The sequence below is a fragment of the Tinamus guttatus genome, unplaced genomic scaffold, assembly GCF_059628265.1.
Source record: "Tinamus guttatus ecotype Peru unplaced genomic scaffold, ASM5962826v1 Tinamus_guttatus_pri_ptg000133l, whole genome shotgun sequence".
Lineage (NCBI taxonomy): Eukaryota > Metazoa > Chordata > Aves > Tinamiformes > Tinamidae > Tinamus > Tinamus guttatus.
Genome location: NW_028288667.1, coordinates 1,237,741 through 1,264,271, shown reverse-complemented (window position 1 = coordinate 1,264,271; position 26,531 = coordinate 1,237,741). Strand labels below are relative to the sequence as shown.

The window sequence follows — 26,531 nt, the reverse complement described above, 5'->3', positions numbered from 1 at the left end:
CTGGGAGCTACGCTACCCTCCCAGCATGGTACCTGCCAGCCCTCAGCAGCCTCTCCCTGCAAAGAGCCGCTGCTTTCAAGCCTCCTGAAGGAACCTCGTGCAGCAAGAGGCTCCTCATCAGCAATTCCTCTGCAACCTTCAGGCCGTGCTTGCTGGCTCCGGCCCCCGGCCTTTTCTTGCTGGCCCGTGCAGTGGTTTTATCCAGCCCTTGGAGCCCGTCCAGCTGTACCTGGCTGTGTAGCAAACTGTTTTATTTTACTGGGAAGGGTGTCTCTAAGATGGGATTTGCACAATGCAAATGCCTATCTATGTGTATATATTTATACATGTTATAAATATTACATCTTGCTTGTACATATCCTCCTCCAAGCCTGCTTGCCACACTTACTCCTGCCCTAGCCTCACCCCAGCATGTCATGTAACAGCCCTGGGTGAACCTGGGGGAATCTGCCTCTTACGTGGTCTGGGAGACCGTGCCAGGAGCAAAAGGCACAAAAAGAAATTCCTAAAACAATAAAAACAAAAAGAAAGGCAGTTAAGTGGCCAGCATCTGCCAAGGTGCCGGGGGGAGCGGGGAGCTGTTGCGCTCCACGTTGGAAGTGGCAGGAGTTGGGGTTTGGTGCGAGGATGAGGGGCGCTAGGACTAAGGCAGCGCTCTGAAAACGAAGAGAAAAGGGTGTAAAAAAAAAATAGAAAATAAAAAATAAATAAAAAGCAGGCGGGGGGTGCGGGCAGCGGGGCGGGGCGGCGGGAGGCGGAGCGCGGCGCGGGCGGCAGCACCGCGGGGTGCGGAGCCGTCGGAGCCGCGGCCGCGGAGCGCCCCGCGGGCGGCGGCACCATGAACCAGACGGCGAGCGTGTCCCACCACGTCCCGTGCCAGCCGCCCGCCGCCGCCAAGGTAGGAGCCTCCCCTGCGCGGGGCGCGGAGGCTGCGCGGGGAGAGCGCCGCTGATTCAGCGCTCGCGGTGCGGCGAGTTTGCAGTTTTGCAATAGTATCCGCTCGACGCGGCTTAAAAAGGGAGGCAGCGGCGGATCGGGTCGGTTCGGGGGTTCCCGCCTGTGCGGGAGGTGCGCGGGGTGCCGCGGAGCGGCTCGGCCGGCGCGGGGGGAACCTGTCCGAGCTCCCTGCGCCGCTTCTGCCCCGATCCAACCCTCCATCCACCTTGCGGCGGAGGTGCCGGGCCCCGGGGTGCTCCAATGCAACACCCGATCGGGTCTGTGTCCGCTAAGAAGTACCGCTGTAGAAGTAAGTACTTTTATTTATTTATCTCTCCCCCCAAAAAAACAAAAAACAAACATAATAACGCAATCAGTGCCCCTCTATTTGGTTATCCGTTCTTAGTTCTGAAAGTCCCAGAAGAACAGATTTTCTCCTGGTGTGTTTCGCGTGTCACAAAATAACGTGAAAGAAGAAAAGTTTGTGCGGGGTTTCAGCGCTTCAGCGTGGCACCGTGCTGGGCTGCTCTGGCCTGCGGGCAGCCAGGGAGAGCAGGGAAGCGCTTCTCCCCTTGGAAAGGAGAAATTGGAGATGCTATTTTCTACATATTTGCGCTTTTTTTTTTTTCCCCCCAAAGGAATAGGCAAATCAGGTGCACTGTGCTAGCAAATTGTCTGTTAGGTTTCATACAGTTAACTGCTGGGAATGAAAATCGCAACTCAGAGCTGAGGCAGGAGGAGATAAAAGGTATAAATCCCCTATTAAAAATGTCATTTTTTAATAGAGGCTACATTAGGATTCCCAGCGTGCTGTCCATAACGTGCTGTGCCGCTCACAGGGGGACGCAGTGAGGACTGACCTGCGTCTCAAAGGGCTGGTCGTGGTGTGGATAATGACATCCACCGCCCGTAGTGGCCAGTTACCCTGTGCTCAAGCGTGCGAGGTCACGGGGAGTGAAGAATTGCAGTTGCTCCTTTCAGAGAACCAGCATTTATAGCATCAAATCACGCAAATCCTCTGCATGTCTGTCCCAGCAAGTCCTGGGGAGCACCGTGCAGTGTGGTGCTCGCTCAGTGAAGCAACCCGCTGTCCAAGCCGGTGCACCCAATGCTAGTTTTTCACTGACAGCGACATTTATTAAATTTCACTGGACTTCTAAGCCAAAACAACAGCAACAAAATGTCAATATGCCATTAAAAAAAAAAAAAAGTCAGTCAATAGTCTTCAAAAAGAGAGAACATGATTCAGAGCCTTCCAGACATGGGTCCATTATACATCCAACATAGTAATATGGATACCATTAGAAAACTGTCTCATTTTTCTGCTCTTAATTTAATATGTCAGGTGTAAAATGTGCTTTATAAATAGTTTCAAGTGCTGCTATGCTAAGCAGATGGATACTCCATTACAAAGTATATATGACACTAGACAGGTAGTAATTGCCCTAAGGTAATGGGGAACTAATAATGAAAATTATTTCTAAAATATGCCATTGGAGACCAGAAAGTATTTCTGAAATATGCCACTAGAATATGCCAGAGAAATATAAGTTACATATTAACCCTGTCTTGACAAGAAACATGGTGAATTCCAACAATTGCGAAAGCACCAGAAAACAAAGTTAGAGAGAAATTTTATACCCACTAGAAGGTGTAGAGCCAAGTGTTTCCCAGGCCAAGGGAGCAGTGGAGAAGGGCTGCAAGTTTGTGGGATGTAGGGGAGCTATTCACTAGTGATGCTGCAGATCCGTGTGGAGATGCTGGACAAATGACCAGTATGACTCTGTCGCCTGAGAACTCTCTGTAAATACAAGCCCAGGAGCTGCGGTTCCCATCTGGAGGCACTTGGCTCCTTTAGGGAGACAGATGCTCGTACACAGGGATGTCACCCCATCTCGGAGCCTTCCTGCATGGATAAGAGCCTGAGATGGAGCACGGAGCCCAGTGTGGTTTCAGAGACTCAGAATCACGTTGGCAGAGCAGGTCTAATTCTGTAGGAAGAAAAGCCCAGAGATGCCAACTCCCTCTGCATTAAATGCAAAATCCCCTCAAAAAGCTGCCTTTTGGCTCTAAGCTGTTTCTCAGCTGCTCTGAAGGGGCTGCAGGGAGCTCCCCACCTTGCTAGGGGTGCTGTAATGATCTTGGAGAGCCTTAAGGAGAAATTTTAGGGGCTATCTGTGAACGCTAAATACCTGCCTCATTTCTGTGTCTATAGCCTTGACTTCGGAAGCCCGCGCTAGGGCCGTGAACCTGTTTTTGTTCTTTAGATTCTTGACTTATCTTGTCAACACTGCAAATAAATTAGATCTTTCAGAAGAATCACTCTGCTGTTGTGCACTTTTATGTCATACTAATAGCTGTTTCTTTATTTGACACAGAGAAAAGGTCTATTAAGGCGTTATTGACTTTTTTTTTGGGTGGGGGGGAAGGAAAAAAAAAGAAAAGAGTTATTTACTGCTATAAATTCTTTGAAGCCCCAAATCTGTGCAGAAATTACAGATACTGCAAAATACAAATACACTAATGTCTTGATGTTTACACAGTCAGGACTACAGTTTGCACTTATTAAAAAAGGAGGAGTTAAACTAATATTTCTGTGGTTTTCCACATTCTTTAAAAATAAAACATTCTCTACCAGATCATGACTGTTTATCAACCCAATATTGATCTGACTGTGAGCTGGATCACGGACATGGCTCCTAAATGGCATTTCAGAAGCATATAATTACTGTATAATATAATATGTATGTTAGACCCTTTTACTCAACTCTTTCCTCTTCTCTGCCATCTTTTCATTTTTATTTATTTATTAGCTTTTAGGTTGTAAACTTTAAAGAGCAATTTACATCAGGATCAGTTTTATTTTCGATGACTTTTGACCAGTAGCTGCTGGAAGAAAACCAAATCATTAAGATGTAGTAAAAAAAGAGAAAATAGGGACAGAAAGAGGAAGATACGTTATTGAATCTCAATAAAGAATAGCATGGTGTCAGCATGGTTGTGACTTGTAGTCCACAGTGAATTCGAGCTGCAGTTGCCCAGCAAACTCATGAGCTAAAATGGAAATCGTGGGAGTCATTCCTGGAGGGGGAATGTGGTTTTGTCAGTGGGTCATGTTTGTTGGTGGTTCCCTGCACATACAAATTGCTAATACAATTTGTTAACGCATTTTCAAAACCTCCCATTCCTGATTTCACGCTCTTCTTGTAAAAGCCTGCAAAGCCATCAGCAAAAAGCTTGAATGCTTGATAGTTCTACGTGTTTAACTATATATACTGCTTCTGTGCTATAGATTTAATATATCCAGATATAGACGCAAACAAACACACTGGCATATTTTAAGATAATTGCAATCTATAGCTTTCCATGCTAATGATAGTGCTGAGAGTTTGATAAAGGCAATCGCTGTAAAGCTACTATATACAAATATGCATGACCATTATGATAAATTGTATTTAATAATAGGTTAGTTCTTCTTTGCTGGCTTGTACTCATATAAGAGTTTTCCTACCACAAATCATTACGTAAAGACATATGACATTAAGTTTGTTTCTCTTTGAAGCTCCTAAAGATATGGGTCTGTGAATGTTAGATAACACTTTCCTGAAAGGATACCGAGGATACATGAGGAATTTAATCTTTCTTAACCTTTAATCCCAAACGGTTTTGCTAAACACATTTAAAGAGAATTTTGCACTTACTCTGTTTCTTATTTCATCCTGAAGCATGGTATGGTAAGCCTTGCATATGATTTACCAGCTAAAAATTGTTCTAGAAAGTTATTAGAATTGTTCATGTTTAAAGATTTTTAATCTGAGTTCCTCCATGATTTTTATAAATGACTAAATGATACGGCCTCCAGGTTAGCGACTGTGCTGTGTTAATCATTTGATAGTTTTTTGGATCAGTGACTTGGACTCCTCATGAGTATTGATAGCACCCAGCATTACTGGCACTGTGCGCCAGGATCAACGAGGCATCGTATGTACTTACAGATTATCCTTTATAATTCCCCAAAATGAGGTACCTGATCCGAGCAGAATGCCTCTGGGGCTTTTCATTTCAAAGAGATAGAAGATGTATAGGTGCCTTACGTGACCAGCGAGGAGTGTCAAGAGCAATGCACAACATTCGCTGACCCAAGGAACCTAATGAAGGGCAGCACCTATAATCCCATTTATTATTATTAGTGCGCTCTGTATGATCCGAAGAGATAAATTAATGCAGCTGCTGCAGACCAGGGCATGAGCCATTTCATCTTAAAGTTAGCATATAGAGTAGTCTGAGTGAATTGCCATTTCTCTGGTCACAAGGTGAGCACGAATGCATGTAGGAACAAGGCAGCTCGTCCCCCCATGCAGAAATGCTAGAGGCTGGTGTGGTTGAGTCTGTGAGGGAAGGACTAGGGCTGAAGAAGGATGAAAGTCCCGTGTCAAGGATGCTGGTCTGGAGCTCCTGACCCCTGAGAGCATGTGACTGAAACTTCAGTTTGGAAACAGGGAAACTGGAACTGAAAAAACCTGTGACTCCACAGCAGAGACGGCTGTTGAGTTTAAGGCAGTGAATGTCATTAGTCAGGGCAAAGGTGCACAGGGAAGAGCAGCTTCATGGCTGTTTTACAGATGGTGCAGAAGTAGAGATGATCTACTTGTATTTTTTTTAACCAACGTTTACCTGTTTGTATTTTTTGCATTAGACTGTTGTTGCCATATAACTCTGCCCTTCATCACGAGCGAAAAATAGTTCTTGCAAGCCACCCAAGCCTTCTTGTAACCGAGCGGGAGGGCTACTGTAAATACTCATAGAGCAGATTCCATATACCTACATAACTAGAGTGTAGTTCACATGTGTCAAGTCAGACTTTTAGGACTGTGTTTCTTTTCTTGATTGTACTCATACAAAGCTTAAACAGGTCGACGGAGACTTTGGAAAGAGTGTTATTGCAGGGGACTATTGGAAGAGGGGGAGGGCAACAGACAGTGACCGTGAGTGATTTGTTCAATGAAATACAGACAAAAAGCAGATGGAAAAGTAGCTGAAGAAGTAGATGATTTTAAAGGGAAGATGGATCCCTGGGATGATGGTCTTTAAGAGGTTAAGGAGTGAAAAAAGGGAGGACATAGCAGTGGGAGCAAGGAAGATGAAGAGCCAGGATGGCTAAAGTGGAGGTTTAGCGGAGTACATTCACACCTGAGGCAGAAGCGAAAGTTGCAGAAAGGTGACCACAGAGTTTAGGATATGTTTTACTATTTTCTCCTTTGAAGGGAATCAGCGGGATCTCAGGAAAGGAAGTGGAAACTGAAGGAAGGAAAGATCTGAGTGAAGCCAAGGTGGTCAGGATTGTAACAATACAGTCCAGCTAAACCAAAGTAGAGTTATTAAGACAGCACAGCAGAGCTGTGGGGGGTCCCACAGATGTTCCCTTCTTCAAGAGCAGGGGCATGAAAGCAATAAAGTCAGGTTGCTTGGCGAGAAGCACACCTGGAGAAGAAAAGGGAGAATGAGGATATGAGAATGAGAAAGGAGAGAGCTGGGGATAAACGTGACGTTTTCATTGCAGGCAATCATGGGAGTGAAGAATACTGGTGCGAAGGGTGGTCATACAGGGGGCTGCAAAGAGAGGAAGCGAGAAAGCTAGAGGTGAAAATCAGAATTGCAAATAGAGAGTGTGTGCGAGTCCTAAATTTGTGCTGGGTATGGGTAACAGAGATCAAGGTGGAGAGAGGCTGTAAGGAGCAGATGGAAATGCTTATGGAAAGGAAAGGAGACGTGACTCTCTGGGGTGAGTCTACAGGAATTTGGCTTACAGCACTAAGGCAAAATCTGAGAGGGGAGAAACTTGCTATCTGTATCATGTATGGGGAAAGGTTAAGCACTGGAACAGATAAAGAGCTGCTTAAATCACTACAGCCCTAACCACCAGGTTGTAGCGTATAAAAGTGAATATTCCAATAACAGCAGTAAGCCTATTATTTCTTGTAAAGACTAAGAAACATTTGTAGGTAAAAGATATCAGATAGAGCCAGCCAGTGACAATGTTGCAGTGAGTGATGCCTTCAAATTCTTATGTTAACGCAGTTGCAGAGAAACCCAGTTTGAAGCTATTTGCTTAATATGCGTGTGAGATGCTGTGATTTACAGCAGCTAACTTCAGGGGCGCTTAATGGGTTGCTAAGCCTGGGCAAATTGATGCTATTATACTAAAGGGCAGCATTTAGGTTGTTTTATTTTCCTAGAGCTGGAGAATTAAGGAGCAGCCACATGACAGCAGTTAGTATCACATTCGCTTTAAAGTTCATATAATGAGAAAGGATGGACCTTGGCTTCCTCAGACTGGACTGCTGTTGGTGACGCAGGGAGGCAGTAAATGCTCCATCCTCCTTAACTTGAAGGGTTTTGCCTGGGCTTAAGCTGAGATTTTTTTTCAAGCTGTGGTACTTGCTGCCCCAAAATCTATTGGGTTTAAGGTAAAACAGTGTCTGAAGCGCTTGGCTCCCAGTGTTGGGTGCAATCCCACACAGGGAAGCAGCTTTCCCTGGTCTATCCCTGAGGAGCAGTGACCTGCCCAAAGCCTTGGGGTGTCCCGCACCATCACAGTGCAGTGACAACCTGGGCATGAAGAAACCTTGTGTTGAAATACTATTGATTTATCAGCCTTACTTAAGTTTAAAAAGTTGTGGTTTCAGCAATATAAAGGCAAGCACCTCTGCATAGTTCTCCCTGGGTATTGGAGATAAATAGCAGGTTTTGGTTTTGAAATAAACTTTTTTTTTCTTTTGTAAAATCAATTGCTTAGGCAGGAAAATTCCTGACTTTCCAATTAAGCAATTCATCTAAAAGAAATCTTTTTTCCCCCCCCTTTCCTTTAGAGCATTAAACACTTACTCAACTTGAAAGCTGCATCTGTCTGCCAGTGTGGGATTAATGCCACAAACATTTTTCTTCACATTTGCTGCAGTGATGACCTGCAGACATGAGCATCATTTTAAAAAATAGGTTTTATAATTCCTCGCATGCAATAACTGATAGCCAAAATCTGGTTCTGTTTTCCTTTATTTTCCCCATGCAGAGACAGCAATGTCTGATGATCAGAATAAGGCTTGGGAGCTGGTTTCTTTTCAGCACGCCTTGATTTGCTTACACCTGCCTGTTCCCAATTAGCAAAAGTATGAAATAAATAAAAAGTGATTAAGAAAATCAATCTAATTGCTGGTCCTTAAATCACAGCAGCAAGTTTGGGCTCCTTCCCTGCAAAATTACGTTACTCTGCCTTGATCACTTATCAGCCCCCAAAAATCAGCATCAAGACTGGTCCCAGGGTGTTTGCCCATCACTCATGTTTTCTCCAAATCATGATTCCAGCATCTCTGACTCACTGTGAGGCAGAATACACTGTTCATCGACTCCGTATCTTAACCTTGAGGTTGGAAGCAGGATGTTGCTCTTCTGTGTTTGCCCCTCGGGGCATGTATTAGATTCTGGGGCTTGTAAGGTTCCTCTCTCCCCCTCTCCTGCTAATCCAAACCCATTAAAGCATCTTAGCAGCTCTGAAGCAATTGATGGATGCTGTAATTTATACACATGTCAATAACTCTGTCGTTGATACTTTTCTGTACAAGACACAAAGTCTAATAGTGGGGACTCAAGACAGGAGAGTTGGGGGTAGGATTGCAAGCGTGAGCACATCTGATGGAACAGCCGTTATCCAGGGAGAGATCCTCTTTCTGTGCATTTTTTGCTGAGCTCTCCTGGGGGATTAAGGCTGTTTCTGCTGTTTCTTCTCAGGAGGTGACTTTCTCCTGACTTTCTGCAGCCCAGGAGACCTCCCAAAGGCCAGATAGACTGACAGACGCCAGCCAGGTGCTGCTGTGAGCAGTGTCAGGCGCTCAGCCTCTGACCTGATAGAAAAAGCTGGCAATTACGGGTGGTGTAAATTCCCCACAGTTGCCTTCAGTGAAATCTCACTTTACGTCCACCACAAGTACTTTTTCAATAGATCTAGTCTAGAATTTGAGAAATCTGTGCTTTAAAATTCAACATCTGTAATGTGTTTTCTGGGAACATTAATGTCTCAGAAACTTAGTTATGCAAATGTTTGCAAAGGGCAAACAAAAGCACAGTGAAAACAAATCCATAAAATAATTAAGGTAATATTGGTGTTTTTCTCTTTTTACAGTATTTGCTCCCCTTTAAACATTCCCCAAACTCTCTGGATGTTTATTTCTCCTCAGTGATTTATAGAAAACTCTGAAGAGCCTGGCTACATCCCTAGTGAGATCATATTTGTTAAAGAAATCCCAACAGGCCGCTGATGCCATTTTAAGACATAAGCTATTTGGCAATATTTTGTAGTTGTGCTTAGCATTACTAGCGTAGTTAGAAGTATGATACTGAGCATCATTTTGTTCTAAAGACATTGATTTTAAGTCCCTTGGTTATTAGTGGACGGCTTGGACCTGTGATTTTCAACATCACTACTAAATTCACAGTGATTTGGTGGTTATGATGTGAAACGTGTTTCAAGAATTGTAACTGAATTGTTTCTTTCCCCCCTGTTTTCAATGAGATTTTTTTCATCTGTCAGTTGTTTCCTGTTATACCAGTTGACCAAAAACTCTGCTGGGTCATTGAACTCATCTGGAACTGCAGAAGTCAAGTTCTGACTGAGCTTTAGTGATGGGAAACATTCGAAGAGCCGAGAACAAGGAGGGATGGAGAGATGCCACAAACATCAGGAAAGCTCTTCTCTATTTTATGCGCTAGCCTCAAAGAGAGATCTACGGGCTCTAGGTGTCCCTGCTGGAGCAGGGGGGTTGAACTAGATGATCTCTAGAGGTCCTTTCCAACCTTAAGCATTCTGTGGTTCTGTGATTCTGTGATCTCCAGTTCCCCACCTGTACTGAGGCTGGAGCTGCAAAAAAGTGGACATGTTTAGAGTCCCCAGAAAAGTGTTCAGGATGAGTGTTATGCCTCAAATTGTTTGTGGAAGCAACTCTGCTGATACTGCAGGCCGAATTTGGGTCACCACGCCTAAGAAGATTTCTGGTTTTGTAGTGCTATCTGCATTTTTTTTTTTTTTTGCATGGAATATTTGAAAAAGCTTTTAGGTTTCAACTGATCCATTCCCTTTCCCTCTGAAACCCATTTTTATATGAGTACAAATAAAAATATCTCCAGATCTGAAGTTTAAAGTCATTTCACACCTCACTCTGTTGTGGAAAAAAATTAGCATTCAGGATTTTCAAAAACTTATTTGTAAGGTTGAGTGAATCTTACCAAAATTTGTGTTTTCTTCTGCATGCGTCATCCTACAAGTACAGCATGTACGAAGCCCTACAAAATGGGGCCAGCATGGATTGTATCTTACAGAAATAAAAAGGAATGAGTTTGAATGAAAAAATAAAAAGGGAAGCAAGACTTTTATGTTTCATTTTTAAAATGTAATCTAAAATGTCCTATATACTCCCTTTTGATGAATGCTGCACACACTGCAGAAAAAAAAATGCACTGCAAGACTTTGGAAATGTGCCTGTAACTGATACAGTACTTTTTGGATAGAAACTTATTTTTCGTGGTACAGTGTTTAAAAAAAACACTAATAATTCACAAGCATTCTTCTTGATCAGCTCGATTATTTTTTGAAGAGCAGTGTGGTGTGCTCCTAGTTCCCCAAGGTTTCCTCTGTATTGCAATTGTGAAGAAAGCAGACTCTGTGTCTGAAATGTTGCAGATCAGACTTTAATGATGTCAATTTAGAAAATAGGAGGGAAATTACTAACATTACAGGTTTCTGCAAGTTTTGGCTTCTGTATAAAACTGCTTCTAATGATAACCAATGTGATCGTGTACACTGACACACTTTGCATTTACATTTTAACTTTCTGAAATAGGAAGGTGCACACTTACTGGTACAGACTATGTGGAGCCGCATGCGGTGTAGGCATCGTTCCCCAGAATATTACTGCTTGGCATGCAGGCTGACAAAGTCTCGTAATGTCAAAACTTAAATTATTAAATAGCTGCAATTCTCTTGTAACAAATCCAACATAGATTAATAGACATAAAAGAAAGTATGTTACAGATGAAGTAGTTGAGTAAATATATCATCTACGTGGTTGATAAAGTAGCCAAATTACTGTAAACAAACAATAAGGCATCTTATAGGAAATATCTCAGAAAAGTTGTGTATTTGAAGAGTAAAAAGATACATGCAGAATGTAAATATATAAAGGAAAAGGAGTGTGTGGCAATTGCTTCTGTGATGTGTAGGTTCTCTGGATCATCTGTCTAAAATAAAGTTGATGTTGGACAGTAATGAATATCCCCACTCATGTGGAGCAATTCATGGCAGGTGACAATCAATGTAACATGCATACAATGCGTTTCTGCCTTTGAAGAGTTATAATGGGAAGATTTCTGTGCACTGTGATGTGAAAATGTTCTGTAAAAGCAAAACATCGAGTCTGCACACATCATTAATCAGCTGTAAGCCCTCTTAATGCATAATGGGGAGAGAAATCAGAGCTCCTAGGGAGCCCAGGCCCGCAGAAGGTTGCTTCCCTGCCAGATTCTGAATTCTGCCCAAACGGCAATTTTTTTATCATCACCTCTAAGCTTTTGTGCTTTTCTAGAAAGTATCCAAGCTGTGACTAATCAGCCTCAGCCTCTAAGGCTGAAGATGTCAAATACATGGCTTTATGCCAAAAGGTGTTGGTGGAAGCAAACAGGCGGCCAGCCAACGCTGTCTGCCAACCGGGGGCTCAGTGCCATCAACAAGGGAGAGAGCTGATACTCTTCGAGATGTGACTCAGGTGGAGTCATGTTGTAAAATAAAGGCTTATTGGATCCATGGTGCAGGAAAAGGTGATAATTAGATGTACACGTAGTGGCAGCGATGTCCTCGGTAGCACCTTCTCCTCTCTAACTAAGGCAGCTTGGAAGGAGTTGAAGTAGCTGGATGTCCTGGGGGATCCTGTGCTGCTCTGACTTACTTTTTCTCTTCCTATTGTATTTTTCATATTACTTCCAGGGGAGGATTCTCATCTAGATCTAAAGGTAGTGGTAATGAGTTGAGCTGATGAAACTTTCAATAGAAAAGGGTAGGAAAGGAGCTATAATAATGTCATTGTGTGCAGTAAACTTATAGGCCTGCTTGTAAGTACAAAATTCCTGTTTGTTATGTTTGCTCAAAATGATGTTTAAAAGGAAAAAAAAAAAGAAAAAAAAAAGAAAAAAAGGAGAAATGAGCAGAAAGCTCCCGAGAAAATGAAGACAGTAACAACTCTTCTCAATTCAATACTATTTCATGTAACTCATTTATTCATTATGATTTATGGAGAATATTGGTGGCTCAGAAAGCTAGAGAATAGGCTGGCTTTATCTTTTTAATAACAGACCTAACCCCGCAATCGTTATTTAATTAAAGCTTCTTTTCAGGGTTTTTCTTGTATGTAGTTTCCTGTATATCTGTGGTATTTAGCATCTTGTATAGGTGACAATTTACACTTAAAAAAAAATAAAGAAACAGGCAAATTCTTGCCTCATGTCAACATGATGAACAATTTAGCATATTAATTCCCTTTTACAGCGGGACATGGAGGCAAAAGAGGCGTAGATGGTTGGTACCAGGCTGCAAGGAATTAGTGCTAAAAATCGCTAGACTTTGAGGATTCCTGTCTCATTTCAGCACCCAGTTGAAGTACAATAATACATCACAGGCTTTTTGCTCATTAACTCTATCAGATTGCCATAATTTATATTTTGTCATTCAAGAGAAAACAGACGGGAAGTCCTAAAGATGTAACAATAAAATGCAGCAGAATAAAAAGTTCGTCGCTAAACTTGGAACTACCAGTGTGGCTATGTGCAGGCATGGCTTTGCTTTGTAATTAAATCCAGGAGAAAACAGCAGAATAAAGTTACTGGAATGCATCAGTCCTGGGATTTGGCCTTCTGTGGTATAGTTTGATGGAGCACAGCACTTTGACCTGGTCATGGGTTTTTTTCTGAGAAAATTGATGTTTAGCAACAAAATGTAAGATGAACTTATGCAAGAAAAGGGAAAACACAGAAGCATAGTTGTAGAGCTGGTAATAGGAAAGAAAATAGGTAAAAGAAAAAGTATGAACAGAAAAGTTTATAAAACCTCGGGGAGAAAAAAAGAGAGAGTTAGATGGCGGAAACTCAGCAAAATGCTGAAAATCACCCCATTTAAGGGAGCTTCAGACACCCATTTTTCCCCACCAGATGACAGCTCTCTGGTCAGCAGAGACCTATCAGGTCATGAGCTTTTTAATCTTTGCATAATTGCTGATTAACTCTAGTTATCTGTGTGAATAGTAGTCAATATTATATATACTAGATGGTTATTACCGCTCTGTCCTGCCTGAGCAAAGTGACCTAGCAAACAAGTGCTGCATATCCTTGCATGAGCAGCCCCAGAGATGCCAGTCTCGTTTGTTTTTAAAACCACTGGCAAAAAATCTCATTGATTTTAAGACATTGATTGATTGGATAGGTATGTATGTTATTTAAGTAAGCCCAATATTTGCAGATAGGACAAGCCCAGCTGAATGCTGTTCATGATCACATACTTTCCAGCACTTACTACTTCACTGAGACTTGCTTGTAAACTTACTGTGTTCCATTTTAAAATGACCAGTTTCTTCTAATTTTCTGTTTGATTTTTTTGTGGTCTTCATTAATAATGGTGCTATGTGGAAATCCAAGAGATTTTTAGATTGGATTATTACACTTTATTTCCCTTTCTACTTTTTATGGCTTGCATCTTTCAGAAACAATATTCCATTGAATAACATTTAGTATTTATGCCTACTTTCCTTAGGGAGGAGCAAAAAAAATTAAATTGCTGTTGTACTTCTGAATTGAAGGAATTGGGCTTTTTTTTTTATGTTTCAGCCAGATTTTTTATTATTTACTTTCACCTTTCCTCCATATATAAAATATTCTTAAACTTGGAGGAGATATACTTAGAAAATATTATTAGCATGAATAATTTTTAATTATCTTTGCCTTGTCAAAATAATGATCTGTTGTTTTAGTTATGATCTTCATTACTGTGTGAAGAACACAGAATTAACAAAAAATAATAAAGGCATCTAATGAAAATCTTCCCTGTCCAATCCTATGTGACTGACCTGTCTGTCTTTCAGTGAGAAATGCTACCGAGCTGGAAAATCTATCTGGCTAGGTCTCTGCTGAAAGAGTTTGAATTATGTTTCTTAATAATGCAGCTTTATATTTAGTGGAGCCTTGCAAAGATTTTGCCCGTCTTTCCCTGAAGGCAAGGGATATGATCGAAGTTGCCTAACCTCATGAAAGCTGGTATTGTTGAATGTAAATGTATCAAATGATCTTATTAGGGAATTTGATAATACTCACAACTTTCTCGAGACTGACTCTAGGGCTTATTGGATACATCCATTCTCTGCAGAATTGCGAATATGCTGGAGGAATATATAGTGTGTGTAATGGATGCCTTAGTAGCACGATGATGAAATATGGGTGAAATCAAACAGTAGAGCTAGAGTAATTGTTGAAATTTGCTGCAGATGCTGTGTATAATTGGTAAATAAGTGCTAGTAATCAGAGTAAAAAGAGTTGGAGCTTGATCGTTTCTGCCCCTGGGTTTGTATGCTTGCAGTATCTGATTTTAAATTGGTATTTGCAGTTCGTGGTTGCACAGCAATGATTACACTGAGATCAAACTTGAGGTGGTCTCCTCTACAGGAGAAAGAATATCTTGAGTGCTTCATTACTTTGAGGTAATACAAAATAATGGTGACATGGTGGAGTGCGATGACAGGCAGCTCCCCTCGGTCTTCTACTCTTAGGTTACACTTGCATAGCTGGCCAGGACACCATTAAGAGTAGTGGCCTGCCAATGCTTGCATCAATTTGAATTCTGGCTTATATATATATATTTTAATTGCTGTGAGATTCACTTCAGTTTAACACTTAATTAATTAGTTGCCTAACTGACACACAGTACTATAGCAGTCATTTTGATTAATAGTTTTGCCGGTTAAAAAAACACCAGGCCCTTTTGCTATGGTTGCGCATGATGATGGAAAGAGAGGCTCAGTAGAGATGGGCCAAGGGAACATATCTTGCTTCTGTAGATGCATGCAGATAGGGCGGCCAGGTCAGTCTTCTGGAAGAACACGTGGCAAGCTAGCTGAGGAGACCAGTCCATGAACATCCAAGAGCTTCAGCCCTCTAAAGGATGGGTATCATCTGCAGGCAATGCAGATGATGCATTGATTGATGCGTGGGCATCTCTTGGGAGCCTCCGTCCAGAGCTCCAACCTTGAGGACATCTCTGGGCCAGCTGGAGACCAGCATGAAGGCTGGGGCAGCTCCATGTCAGGGCTGATGGTGCAGCCACAGGCTCTGAGGGAAACTGGCCACCAGGCTCTAGTGTCTTCTCTATGTTGCTACACCAGGAATTCCCAAAAACCTTTGTAAATCAGGTATTTCTACTAAATTTATATCAAAGCCTCCCATATCTGTAAGTATTAAGAGGTCTAGTTTGAGTGAGTCACTTTGTTCCAAAGAAGTTTCTTTGGGAACAAAATGAAGGCTTTTTTCCTTCTTTTCTTATTAATACTTTACTTAAATATTTATAAATAGGAGCGTCTGTGTTGTACTTTGAAGCCAGACTGTTTCTCAGATTTGTGTTAGTGTCCAGATCTGTCACTGTAACATCCTAAATCCTTTAATTAGGTTTGCCGGTTCATAAGCAGAATAAAGTTTCTATATCAGATGTTTCTTTGAGACACAGAAGACATTTCCTTGATGTTTCAGGTTATTTAAATGTTATGCAATGCAAATTTTGGTCTTACAGAAGGCTAAATTAGCTTGAAAACTGAGGTCATATCTAAGCTGGCGTGGAGCTGTGGTTCACTCTTTGTGCTTCTTGCTGTTGCTAAATAAAAATCTTCAGAGATGAAAACCCTTCAGCTCATGAGTTCATACGGTAGAAACTGCTAGCAGAAATCTCTATTATATGGCAATAGATTGATTTTCTCCTCTCCTCTCCTCTCCTCTCCTCTCCTCTCCTCTCCTCTCCTCTCCTCTCCTCTCCTCTCCTCTCCTCTCCTCTCCTCTCCTCTCCTCTCCTCTCCTCTCCTCTCCTCTCCTCTCCTCTCCTCTCCTCTCCATCTTTTTATGTTGTAACATTCCCTAAAATTTAACAATACACATTGCTTCATTTTACAAAGGAGCTGTAGCATTTTACAGCAAAACCATCTTCTCTGTGGATAGAAAAATATTTTCAGGTTGCCGACTGGGGTGTGAAATGGCACAACTAACATGGTGAAACAGCGAATCCACACATGGCATGACTGCCTTCTCCTGACAGGGTATATGCCAAAAAAAAAAAAGAAAAAAAAAAAAGATGCAAGTCTTTACAGTGTGGATCAGCAAGTCTTATTTCACTGGGTTCTGTCATAATTATTTAACAGAAAAAAAAAGGTTGGTTTGACTCATCTCAGGCCTGAGAGTTCAAAAACTAAGCAATATTTCCTTCCCAGCTTATCTAAAGATTTAATGGGAAAAAAAGGAAGTTTAAGATAGCTGTTAATGAAAGTTGTTTTAGTATACTTGTCTGTTTTGTATTAAACCATAAGATTTTTTTTTCCCCTCCAAAATGGAAATAGATCTTTAAGTAGAAACACTCGTGTTTTGCACAACAAGATACAGAGCTCAGGTTTCACGTGCAGGCAGTGCATGTAAGGTTGTTTATTCAGAGTGAGGAAGATACTAAGTAACTGCTGTGTTGGTTAAGCAAGTGAAGGCATTAGAAAGTGTTATTATTTCAGAATGGTATAAACAGCAGGAATGACTCTTCTTCCTTATATGCTCCTTTAGATATTAAGCTATTTATCCATAGGATTAAAATTTCCTACATAAAGTCAGTCATAAGCCACTTTAGTCTAGCTCATATTTAAGAATAATTTAACCCGTTTTTAGAAAAAGAATAATTCTGCAAATATGTTGTTAACAGACAGGCTTGCAAATGGGAAATAAGTGCAGTAGAGTTAACCTGGAGTGTAATGCACCCTGTGTGAAGCAGCCGATGGGTTCAGTGTCGCCCTCGTAAAATTTGTCAGCTCTGGGGAAAGTTTCAGCTTTTCTGCAGTAATGAAGTGGTGACTTTGGTGTCCCTGTCCTTACAGTTCACCACCAAGGCTCAGAGTAACTGCAGAAACGTCTGCTTGTCTGCAGAGCTGGGAAAAGTCCGAAATGCAATCTAGCTATAGGAATGCAAAGAAAATCCTACGGGAGAGAAACTAGCAATTGTTATAAGCATGGATTGTCCTAATAAGACTTAAAAAAAAAGCCTATTCTGTAAACCTTAAATTTTTTAAAGAGACTTAGAGATTAGTGCTGTGAATTTTACCTTTTCTTCTATAAGGAATAAGGAACGTGAAGAGATTACAGAACCAAATATGACAGACTGTCCCCCTAGGCTGGGGGACAGCAATGGGGGATGTTGAGACATTTTATGAGTAAACACATAAATATTCATTCTCATTTGTTCTGGTTTGTAGGATTAAGCAGGACAGCAGCAGAAAGCTTCCAGACAAGCCTGTGCAGATGAAGACCAGAAGGGTATTGCAGGCAAAAACCTCTTTGAAGCTTTGAAAATGCCAAGTATCTTCTATAGAGATAGAGAAGACAAGCAACCGTCTTCTAAAGAGAAGACAAGCTACCTCTAAAAGTTTATTTTACTGGAAATGGTGGTGAAACAGCCAGTATGCAGTGTGCAAAGCAGCTAGTTTTGATACTAAAGAGTAAAAATAAAATCAGAATAACATGGAGGTGTAGGGCCCTGCTCTTTCCTTCCAGTGCCTGGGATGATCTGAGTTTTATATATCTTACTTCTGAAAGGCATCACTGTCCGCAAGCACAGAGATCTCCTGGGAGCCTCTCAGAGGTTTTTTCATGGAGATAAAAATGATGTTTTGTTTTGGATCATCCCTTAACAGCCCTGAAGCTTTTTTTGCTTGTTTTCTCATTGGAGACTGGAGACTCTAAAGTAAAATGGTCTTGCCCATCGCATTTCAAATGTTCAGGGGTGGCAGCCTGAAGTGTTCTGCTCTCAGGTGGTGTCATGCCCAAATGTTAGCCCCATCATGTCCAAATTCTCCTGGTTTCCTCCCCAGTGGTGCATGCAGAGTAGGACAGAGGGATGTGCCACCAAGGGTCAGCTGGCCCTTTGCTGTATTTCCTGGGCTGAATCCAACCAAGCCTTGGTTGGATTAATGTACAGCAAATGAATTGGTGTCTTAGAGAGGTATGTTAAGTCCAAGAAAAGTGAGAGAGAAAAAAGCACCTGTGCATTGATCTATAATTTACTCTTCTATGATAAGAAATTTCACGTATAAATCTAAGATAGTTCTGGAAAAGAAGGAATTGCCTAAGCTGCCTAGCGCTGTGTTAGTGAGATGCAAGTGGTTGGAACAGTCCCTCGGAAGAAGCACAAATCTCCAAAAGTGACAGGATTTGTCAAGCAGCAGCTAATACAACCACAGCGGTACTGAACTTATTTTGGGACCGTGTAGCTCCTGCGTAGCTGTCCAGGGTGGCAGCATGGGACAGGCACGTTTCTCAAGCTGATTAATAATGACATATGAGTAATCTTTAATAAGCTATTAATTAGGAATGTGACTGCATTTACAGCCTTAACACAGATGCTGCAAAAACCACGTTTGGGACCACCTGCTTACGCATGAGTAGCACAGGCAGGCAGGGAGGACGAGTGGGAGGCAGCCAGAAACGATGGTCTCACCAATCCCCCCAGCCCCGGAATACATGCAAACAGCATATTAGCCTTCCAGGGGGAATTCTTGGTGGAATTAGCATCCAGGTCACCAAACTGTATCTTTTCTTCCCAAACGGTCTGCGTTGGAGAGTCGGGGAGGCTTGCTCGCCCGCTCTCCCCTGGCTGCTCCGTGGAAGGCTGTCATTAGTGATTACAACTTTTCTATCTTTAATTACTGAGATGCTTTAATTCAATCTGATATAAAGTGGACTCAAGGCTCTGTGGATTTTTATTCAAGGTCTTTTTTTAAAACACAGTTTCGTAACAGAGCCTGAAATTTAGTTCACTGTGAACTTTCTAGCTCTTTCAGCCATTGAAGGGTTTGGGCCTAGTTTTCAACAAGCCAATTTGTGACTTCCTGGGAAATCACAAGAAAATTTATTCTTTTTTTTAGGAGTTTCCTCAAACTCATTTATTTAGTGTTAGAAGGGAAAGCCCCTGGGATATTAATCTTTTCAGGTTGTGGTTCTTTTTTCCAATATAGGAGCGTGAGGAAGCCCCAAGTCAATATTTGCTTCTGTCCGCGAGAGCCCTCCAATCTATATACACATTTTAAACAGAAAAAAAAAAAAAAAAAAAAAAAGCAAAGACAATAGAAAGACAGAGGGGCAAGCGATTTGTGAAGCAGGTTGGTGGGGAGGCCAAAGCTACTGCTGAGCATTTCATGTTCTCCTGTGCTCCTTCCAGTGCAAAAGCCTCATGGGGCCTGGTTATCTCTTGACTCAAGTGATCATATGCAGTACTGATGCACAGTGTATAAATATATTTGCAACGTAACAGTAGTAGTATATTGATAACAATCTAATAGAAATAGGGCTCGTGTCTCAGCTCGCCTTATAAGAGCAGCACATAAAACCATTAAAATGTAAATATATTTTTTAAAATAACATAGACATTAAAAAAATAAAGAAAAGATGGTCCCAGGTCCTGAAGAGTTGTCGATTAAAGACCAGAGGGGTAGTATTGAGCTGTCTAAACATAGGTATCTGGTGTCATTTAGGATAGCTGAAAGTGTCTGAAATATCCATGTAGGATGACACATACCTACAGAAGGCCAATGTCCTTCTGGAGCATCAGCTGGAGGTCTAGAGTAAGTCCCCAGAGCATCTAAAATGACCCCAGAGATGTATGTTTAAGCACCTGTTTGCTCCAGGGATATCGTACGGATAGAATCAGAGGGAAGTATTTGTAAGGAAGGTAACACGGTCTCCGAAAAGTAATAGCCCAACTACTATCAAGTTTCTAGTACATTACCGCAGGGTAAAGTTTTAAAGAACAATTTGTCCTTCAAACTTAGCTTTCTAGATGTTGATAGGGAGCTGTCTGGCTAGGGAGACATACTAATTTAAGCACGCAGTCTTAATGCATATAAGCAGAAGAAGAATTTTCCTGAGCACAGCTGAATGGCATTATCATGTAGGGCAACTAATGCAAAATAACAATCTGATTATCTTCCTTTTGTCTTGCGGCACTCAGTATCGATCTAACACAATAGCAGGAGCCAGATAAAGAACAGCGCTGAGTTAAGTGACTGGTGTAACTCTTCCTCTTAGTTAAGCATTTCAAGAAAGAAAGGAGCGCTTATCTGGAGACTATAAAGTACTTAAAGAAATACCCTTGATGCAGCTCTTAGAAACGTATATTTAATTTTCCTTAAAATAGAAGGGCTAAGCTTTGCAATGTAAAGAAACCTGATTATAGAATAACACAATTAAGTACTCGGATATTCTTTATTCTCCTCATAAGTGAGGTTATACTTTGCATCCCTATTGCACCTTCCAGGCAGAAAGGAGAAACAATGATGGATGGATTTGATGTAAAACTCCTAGAAACAGATAGGTAAAATATGTCGAAGGATTTGTTTCCAGAGGGAAAGCTAGGCTCCCTGAGGTGCTTCAGAAGACTGAGAAATCAAATTTACACACAGAGGGATGACCTGTATGACCTTCTAATGCAGTATATTGGAAAAAAAGAAACCCCACGTTTTACGGGAACTTTTGCCATGCTGTTAGAGCCTGTGGCCACCCATTTGCTACCCAGAGAGTGGGATTTCCTGAGGTCCTGCCACCTGTTTGCCCTCCACAAATGTCATACCTATGGGGACTGCTTTAATAGCCGTGTGTCAGCAGACACTACCATCTTACAGGAGCTAACCACAGGTATCTGTAGAAGACCCCCAGGGTGGATCAGGTATTTCTGCAAGAGTTGGCTGACAATCTGGCACTGCAACCTACTGCAGATCGGTTCTGCCTGTAAGCCCAGGTGAAAGCAAAAAGGTGGAAGCAAAAAGGCCAACTTATTGTCAATAAGGCAGAGCATTGCTTTGCCGTCTGCGAATAGAAAATAACTTTTTCTGCAGGAATTGATATTTTCATTGCTTTCGTGCTACAGCAGAGGAACAATGTGGTGCGACATAATTTTCCATTTTCCGTTTTTCCTTTGCTCTGATATAATGCTGGAATCTCCTGGGAAGGGAAATATAAATCTTTCTGCTCTACCCTATAGTTAAATATGATTTTTTGAGTATGTACATTGTAAATCCATGTGGAGCTGGAAGTTCATTAGCTCAGTTAAAAGTTGTTTTCAGGATGCATTTAATGGACTCCGATCACTCATCTTATCACCGCGTTGCACTTGCTACCTGCATGGGGGAAATTTTAGGGGAACAAGGGAAAAGAGGTGACACAGGCTGTAACTAGCTGCAGATTAGCTGTAGCATCACCTGTCCGCCTTTTCAAACCCAAATAACTGCAGGCCCATGAATCTTTAAGAGGTTATAAGCATATCGGTAGCTATAGAAATCTTTCGCTACAAGCATATTTTTTCTGCAGAAAATGTTAGGAACACACCCCAGAATGTGCTAACTGTGGCTTTCTCTTGCAATGTGATCACGAGTGTACGTGCAGGAGTTAAATGAATATTTTAACAAAAAAAAAATCTGGCAGCAGGAAACTTAGCACTTTCGGGAAGAACTGTGCATCTCTTTGGATGTCAATCATCTGTTAGCAATGAGGGAAAATCAGAAAATATATTCACTCAGTATTCCACTGTATTTTTTATAAATAATTTTTATCATTCACGATCAGTTAAACACGCCTCGTTGGCATAGCTTGTTGGATGTGATTCCAGCTGTTATGTTCTTTATAAAGTTAATTCTGCTATCCTCTGTTTTATTACTGAAGAACTTTGATTTGAAAAGTTCTCCCAAATTTGTTAATCTCGTAGTTACACTATTCCACTTTACTCAAACCTCATATACTATTACATGTTATGCGATAATGTTTATGTGGTTTTGCTAGAAACACTGCCAGTAAATGCGTGTGGTATTTTGAACAGATACTCTTGTCTAACGGGAATGCGACCGCACGGAGGATATAAAAGCCTAATATCTCTGTGTTAGGGGACCACCATTCAGAAGACATTTGGGCAGAACACTTAGCTGCAAGCACAAGTCACCCGGCAGGTGACGGCTCCATAAAAGCCCCCTCTCTACATAAGATGAGACGCCAAAGAAACACTCAAGAAAATTCTGAATTATTTATTTCCACATGTTATCCTCTAAAAGCACTTTAAGATCACTCCAAAACACTCCTGTCAGCATATAGTGATCTTGGGAACAGGATGAGATGAAAGACTTACTACCTTGGAGATGCTTTGGAGGAACGTAGATAACTTATCTATGGCTTAAATGGGCTGGCGTGGTCTCTGTTTCTTTAGGCACTGTGATAGGACAGAGTATTTATTTTAATTTTGAAGTTGTGTCCAGGCTGAGATGGATGTACCGGTACACGCATCATCCCTATCGTCTTCCGAGGGTAATGGGACAGGAGCCGTGTCACCGGCCTCTAGTGCAGCCTCGTGGTGTGACAGGCCCTCTCCATGCCTGCAGAGCAGCTTGAAGACCATCCTTCTCCAACATGGGAAAAGAGAGCTGTGCTTGTTGCAGCTCCTCCATCCCTCCAACCCAATGCTTACTGTCTCCCTTACAAAGAGAAAAGGAACAAGCTGGGCAATGTATTCCTCTCTCATTTCTAGATTTCTTCTGCCTGTCATTTCAAATAAAAAGGAATGAAGAGAATGAAATTCTGGGAGAGCAAGTTGGGTGTAAATGTTTATTGCTAACAAGTGTGAACTTCTATGGTTCTGGTTTAAAATGATGCACAACGCCTAAGGATAAGTCTTTAAAAACTGGCAGGGAGTTTTTAAAAACCAGTGCAGAGAGACAGTTGTCAAAACAATTACTCATGTGGAAGTTTAAAAATCATGAATGCAATTTACGCCCTATTGAAAATCAGAGGGATGTGCTTAAAGCGCTCATGTGCTTGTGAAAATCGCACCGCGGAGGTGGACCTCCAGAGAGGCCAAGGCAGTAACTCAGTTTCTTTGAATTATGATGTCTTTTTGAGAGGCTTTCTGTATGGATGAGGAAATTCAGCTTGTTTCAGTTTCAGTTTTTACCTTTTCACATCTGATGGGAGGATTTAGTGGTTCTGCAGTTGGTGGGGAAGATGTGAGGCTAAATGCATTAATGGGTCTTCGACATGTCCCACTGCTGATCTAAGGACACAAAGGATGCTGCTATTTGCACCTTAACCATATACGATTCAAATGGAGTCAGTGCCTGTTTTGCCTGTTCTGTCATATTTTTATCCTAGGTGATATGACCAAGGCCACAAATGAGAATAAAATAAAAGTTGCAGAGTTTTTATGTCTGCTGAAGCCATTTTTTTTCTTAAGTGGCCAGATTCTTTCCAAGAATATAATTGAACAGCTGATAACAGGTTTTTGCCCTCTTTTAAATGCCTGACTGTTCCACTAAAATTCATGGCATTTGGTGCTTTTGAGAATCAGGGAAAAGATTTGTTGCAAATCTTTTTCATTGAAAAATAGTAAGTATTGCCTGCAGTTTAAATACACTTTTTTTTTTCCTTCTTCCATAATGAAAATTTCTAGAAGTCAAGCTGGTGATTTTTACTGCACTTGGCTGAAAAGAAAAGGGTATTTCCCTTCCGAAAAGCAGCAGCTGCTGCTGTGGTTCCCACACCCTGGCTGAGAAATTGCTGGGCCCGTTCTGTCCCCTTTCAGGCAAAACAACTTTCATTTGAAAGGAGAATGATAGAGTAAGAAATAAGCTAAGGAAAAAAAAAAACAAAAACAAAAAACAAGAGCAATTTGCTCACATTAGAGCTTTGTTTTCTAAATGTGCCACACATGGTGTTTACAAGATTTAACAGTAAACTGGTTGCAAAGTTTTTAAAATATGCATAACGCTTGAAAGATATAATTAGGAACCCAGCAATTTTGCATTTGTCTAACAAGTTCCTGAGCTGCAGCCATCCTTACCTGCTCACTCTGGTGGAGCCTGATTATTCAAAAAACAGACAAATGTTCCCATGTTTTGGAAGCATTCACTGTTCATGATACTATTTTTTTTTCCTATTGAAACAGAAATAGGATTCAGCAAGTGAGAGAAAAACACTAAGAAATGATACTAACTGGATACTATGGTATCAAATCTTTCACTGCGTTTTGTAATTCCTGCTAGGGGGATGCAAATTGAATTTAACTTTAAAAAGAATAATGATTGGAACAGAATTAAATGGTAAGTCCTGCAGTAGGAGAGAGGGGGGTAGTAGACATAGTCTAAATCTCTCTGTCTGAATTTTGTTTGAGGAATTGTGTTAATGAGTCAAGCCAAAGTCAGGCAATTACCTCTGGGTTGAATTACAGTTTCCTCAATAAAATTCTCTTGAGTTCACCTGTTCAGGCAAAATTACATTAGAGTGGGCCTTTCTAGGTTTTGATTTGATTTAAGGCCATCATAATGCAAAAAGGCAGAGTTGTGGATTTGCTTTTATACCTCTTCTTATAAATGTCATTTTTTTTTTCTCCCTGCAGAGATTGCAAATGCTAATTTTGGCCTGTTTTTCATGACAGCTCCTTAAAATTGCCTACACTATTGGGGGAGTCTGATGACAAGTGTTCAATTCAAAAAGTCAAGCACGCCAGCAGGTTATTTTACCCCTCTCAGACTGAGATAGATTCTGCAATCAGATATGGATATTTTAGTGTAATTTATCTAATCAATTAGTGATTAGACCATCCACTAGCCCTAAGCTGGTAAATGACCATTTCCCACTCACCGTGCAGATGTTGATTTAGTGAGATATTGGTAAAAGAAAAGTAGATATTTGTAATGAAAGAGACTTAAGTCAAGAAGTCTCATAAAAGACTTTAAATCAGATGGGGAGACAAAAAAAAAAGAAATATTGTATAATTCACTTCCCATATTTCCTTATGATAACTCCCTGACCTATTTTATCATCATGTGCCACAAAGAGTTACTATCTATTAGGCAGAAAAGCCTATCCTATTAAAAAGGAAAAGAAGAGTTTATTATATCTTGCTGTAATTACTTCGTTTCTCCACTGTTGGTAAATGAAGGCAAAGAATAGTGCAATGAAGAGGTGCTCACCTCAGGTAAAAATATATAGAAAAAATATATTTTTTTCAAAAATGGACATGGGAATTTGCTTTATAGACACCAGCTGTGTCTGTGCAGAGGCCAGTTTGGTGCCCACGGCCTGGTGGCAGTGTCCTGGCTGACATGGCTAGTGTGACTTGAGCGCTGGGGGGCACATGGGACCTTGCTGGCCTGGTGGCAGCTCCTCTCTACCCTGCAGCCTCTGGGGAGGCACCAGCCAGGATATTAATGCGCTTGATATTTTTTGAGGAGAGCAAGAGGGCCTGCTTGAGCCTCAGCAGGATGGCAATTGCTTAAATGGGCTCCCCTGCAGGCAGTTTTTGCCTTTAGGGGGAAGGCTGTAAATATTTAATAGAAGGTTTGCCTTTGTTACCCAATATTTTTTCCTATATTTGGATGTGTATCTTGACTCTGTGAACGACGTACACGTGTTAGGTTGGAGACACTCACGTGGCAAGATGAGCCCTTGCCCTGTCATCTGGAGCGGCTCCTCATCCCTGACCAGGATGGCATCTGATCTGCACCTCTGTAGTTCAATCCCCCAGGAGGAAAAAAAAAGGAAAAAAAAAAAAAGGGAAAAAAAAATGAAGCGGGGAAGACCACTTAATAGTCCTACCACTTGCTCATGTGCCTTTGAACACACATCAAAGCAGTTCAAGGGGGAGAGAATAAGTATTTTATTTCTGCAGAATAAGTTAGTAGTCTGGTGACTATGGCAACAAAGGAATACATATATACATATATATATATAAATATATGTTTACTATTTGTTTTCATGTAGATAGAAAAAGGCATGTTTTTTTTTCTATTGACAAAATTATGGAAATTGTACAAATAGACTTAGAGCTGTTAAAATTTTTTTAATGCATTGTATCACATTGTAGTTAGTATCTGCAGGTGATGTTTTCTCAGTAAATAAATAAAATTATTTAGTTCTGAAATTTTACAGACTTTAGAGTCTATCTACATTTGAAACCTTTTTTCTTTGTATTGTGCAATTGTATATGTAATAGCTTCTTTTCACTAAATTACTTTGTATGTACCTAGGTAATTTTTACCCAGGAATTTAGAGTGATGCCCTGACGAATTGCACAAGAATGCTCTGAAAGGCGAAAAAGTAGCATCACCCTTTTATGCTACACTGGGTTAAAAATGACGGGTTCAGGTCAAAACAGTTAGCCTAAGACTGCCAAAAGCAGCATGCTGAACTTGGGCAGTCCACTGAGGTTAATTCTGAATCCAGAGCACATGCTTTGATTTAAA

At 41.2% G+C, this 26,531-nt stretch overlaps 1 protein-coding gene across 1 annotated transcript in view; it reads left to right on the top strand.

Annotated features, from left to right (window-relative positions):
• Nucleotides 1-814: 814 nt before the first annotated feature.
• Nucleotides 815-26,531, top strand: part of DPP10 (dipeptidyl peptidase like 10) — a 416,148-nt gene continuing 390,431 nt past the window's right edge. Inside the window, exon 1 of the mRNA XM_088521794.1 lies at nucleotides 815-898. Coding sequence (XP_088377920.1) covers nucleotides 839-898 — 60 coding nt within the window. The 5' untranslated portion in view covers nucleotides 815-838. The remainder of the gene's footprint in view (nucleotides 899-26,531) is intronic.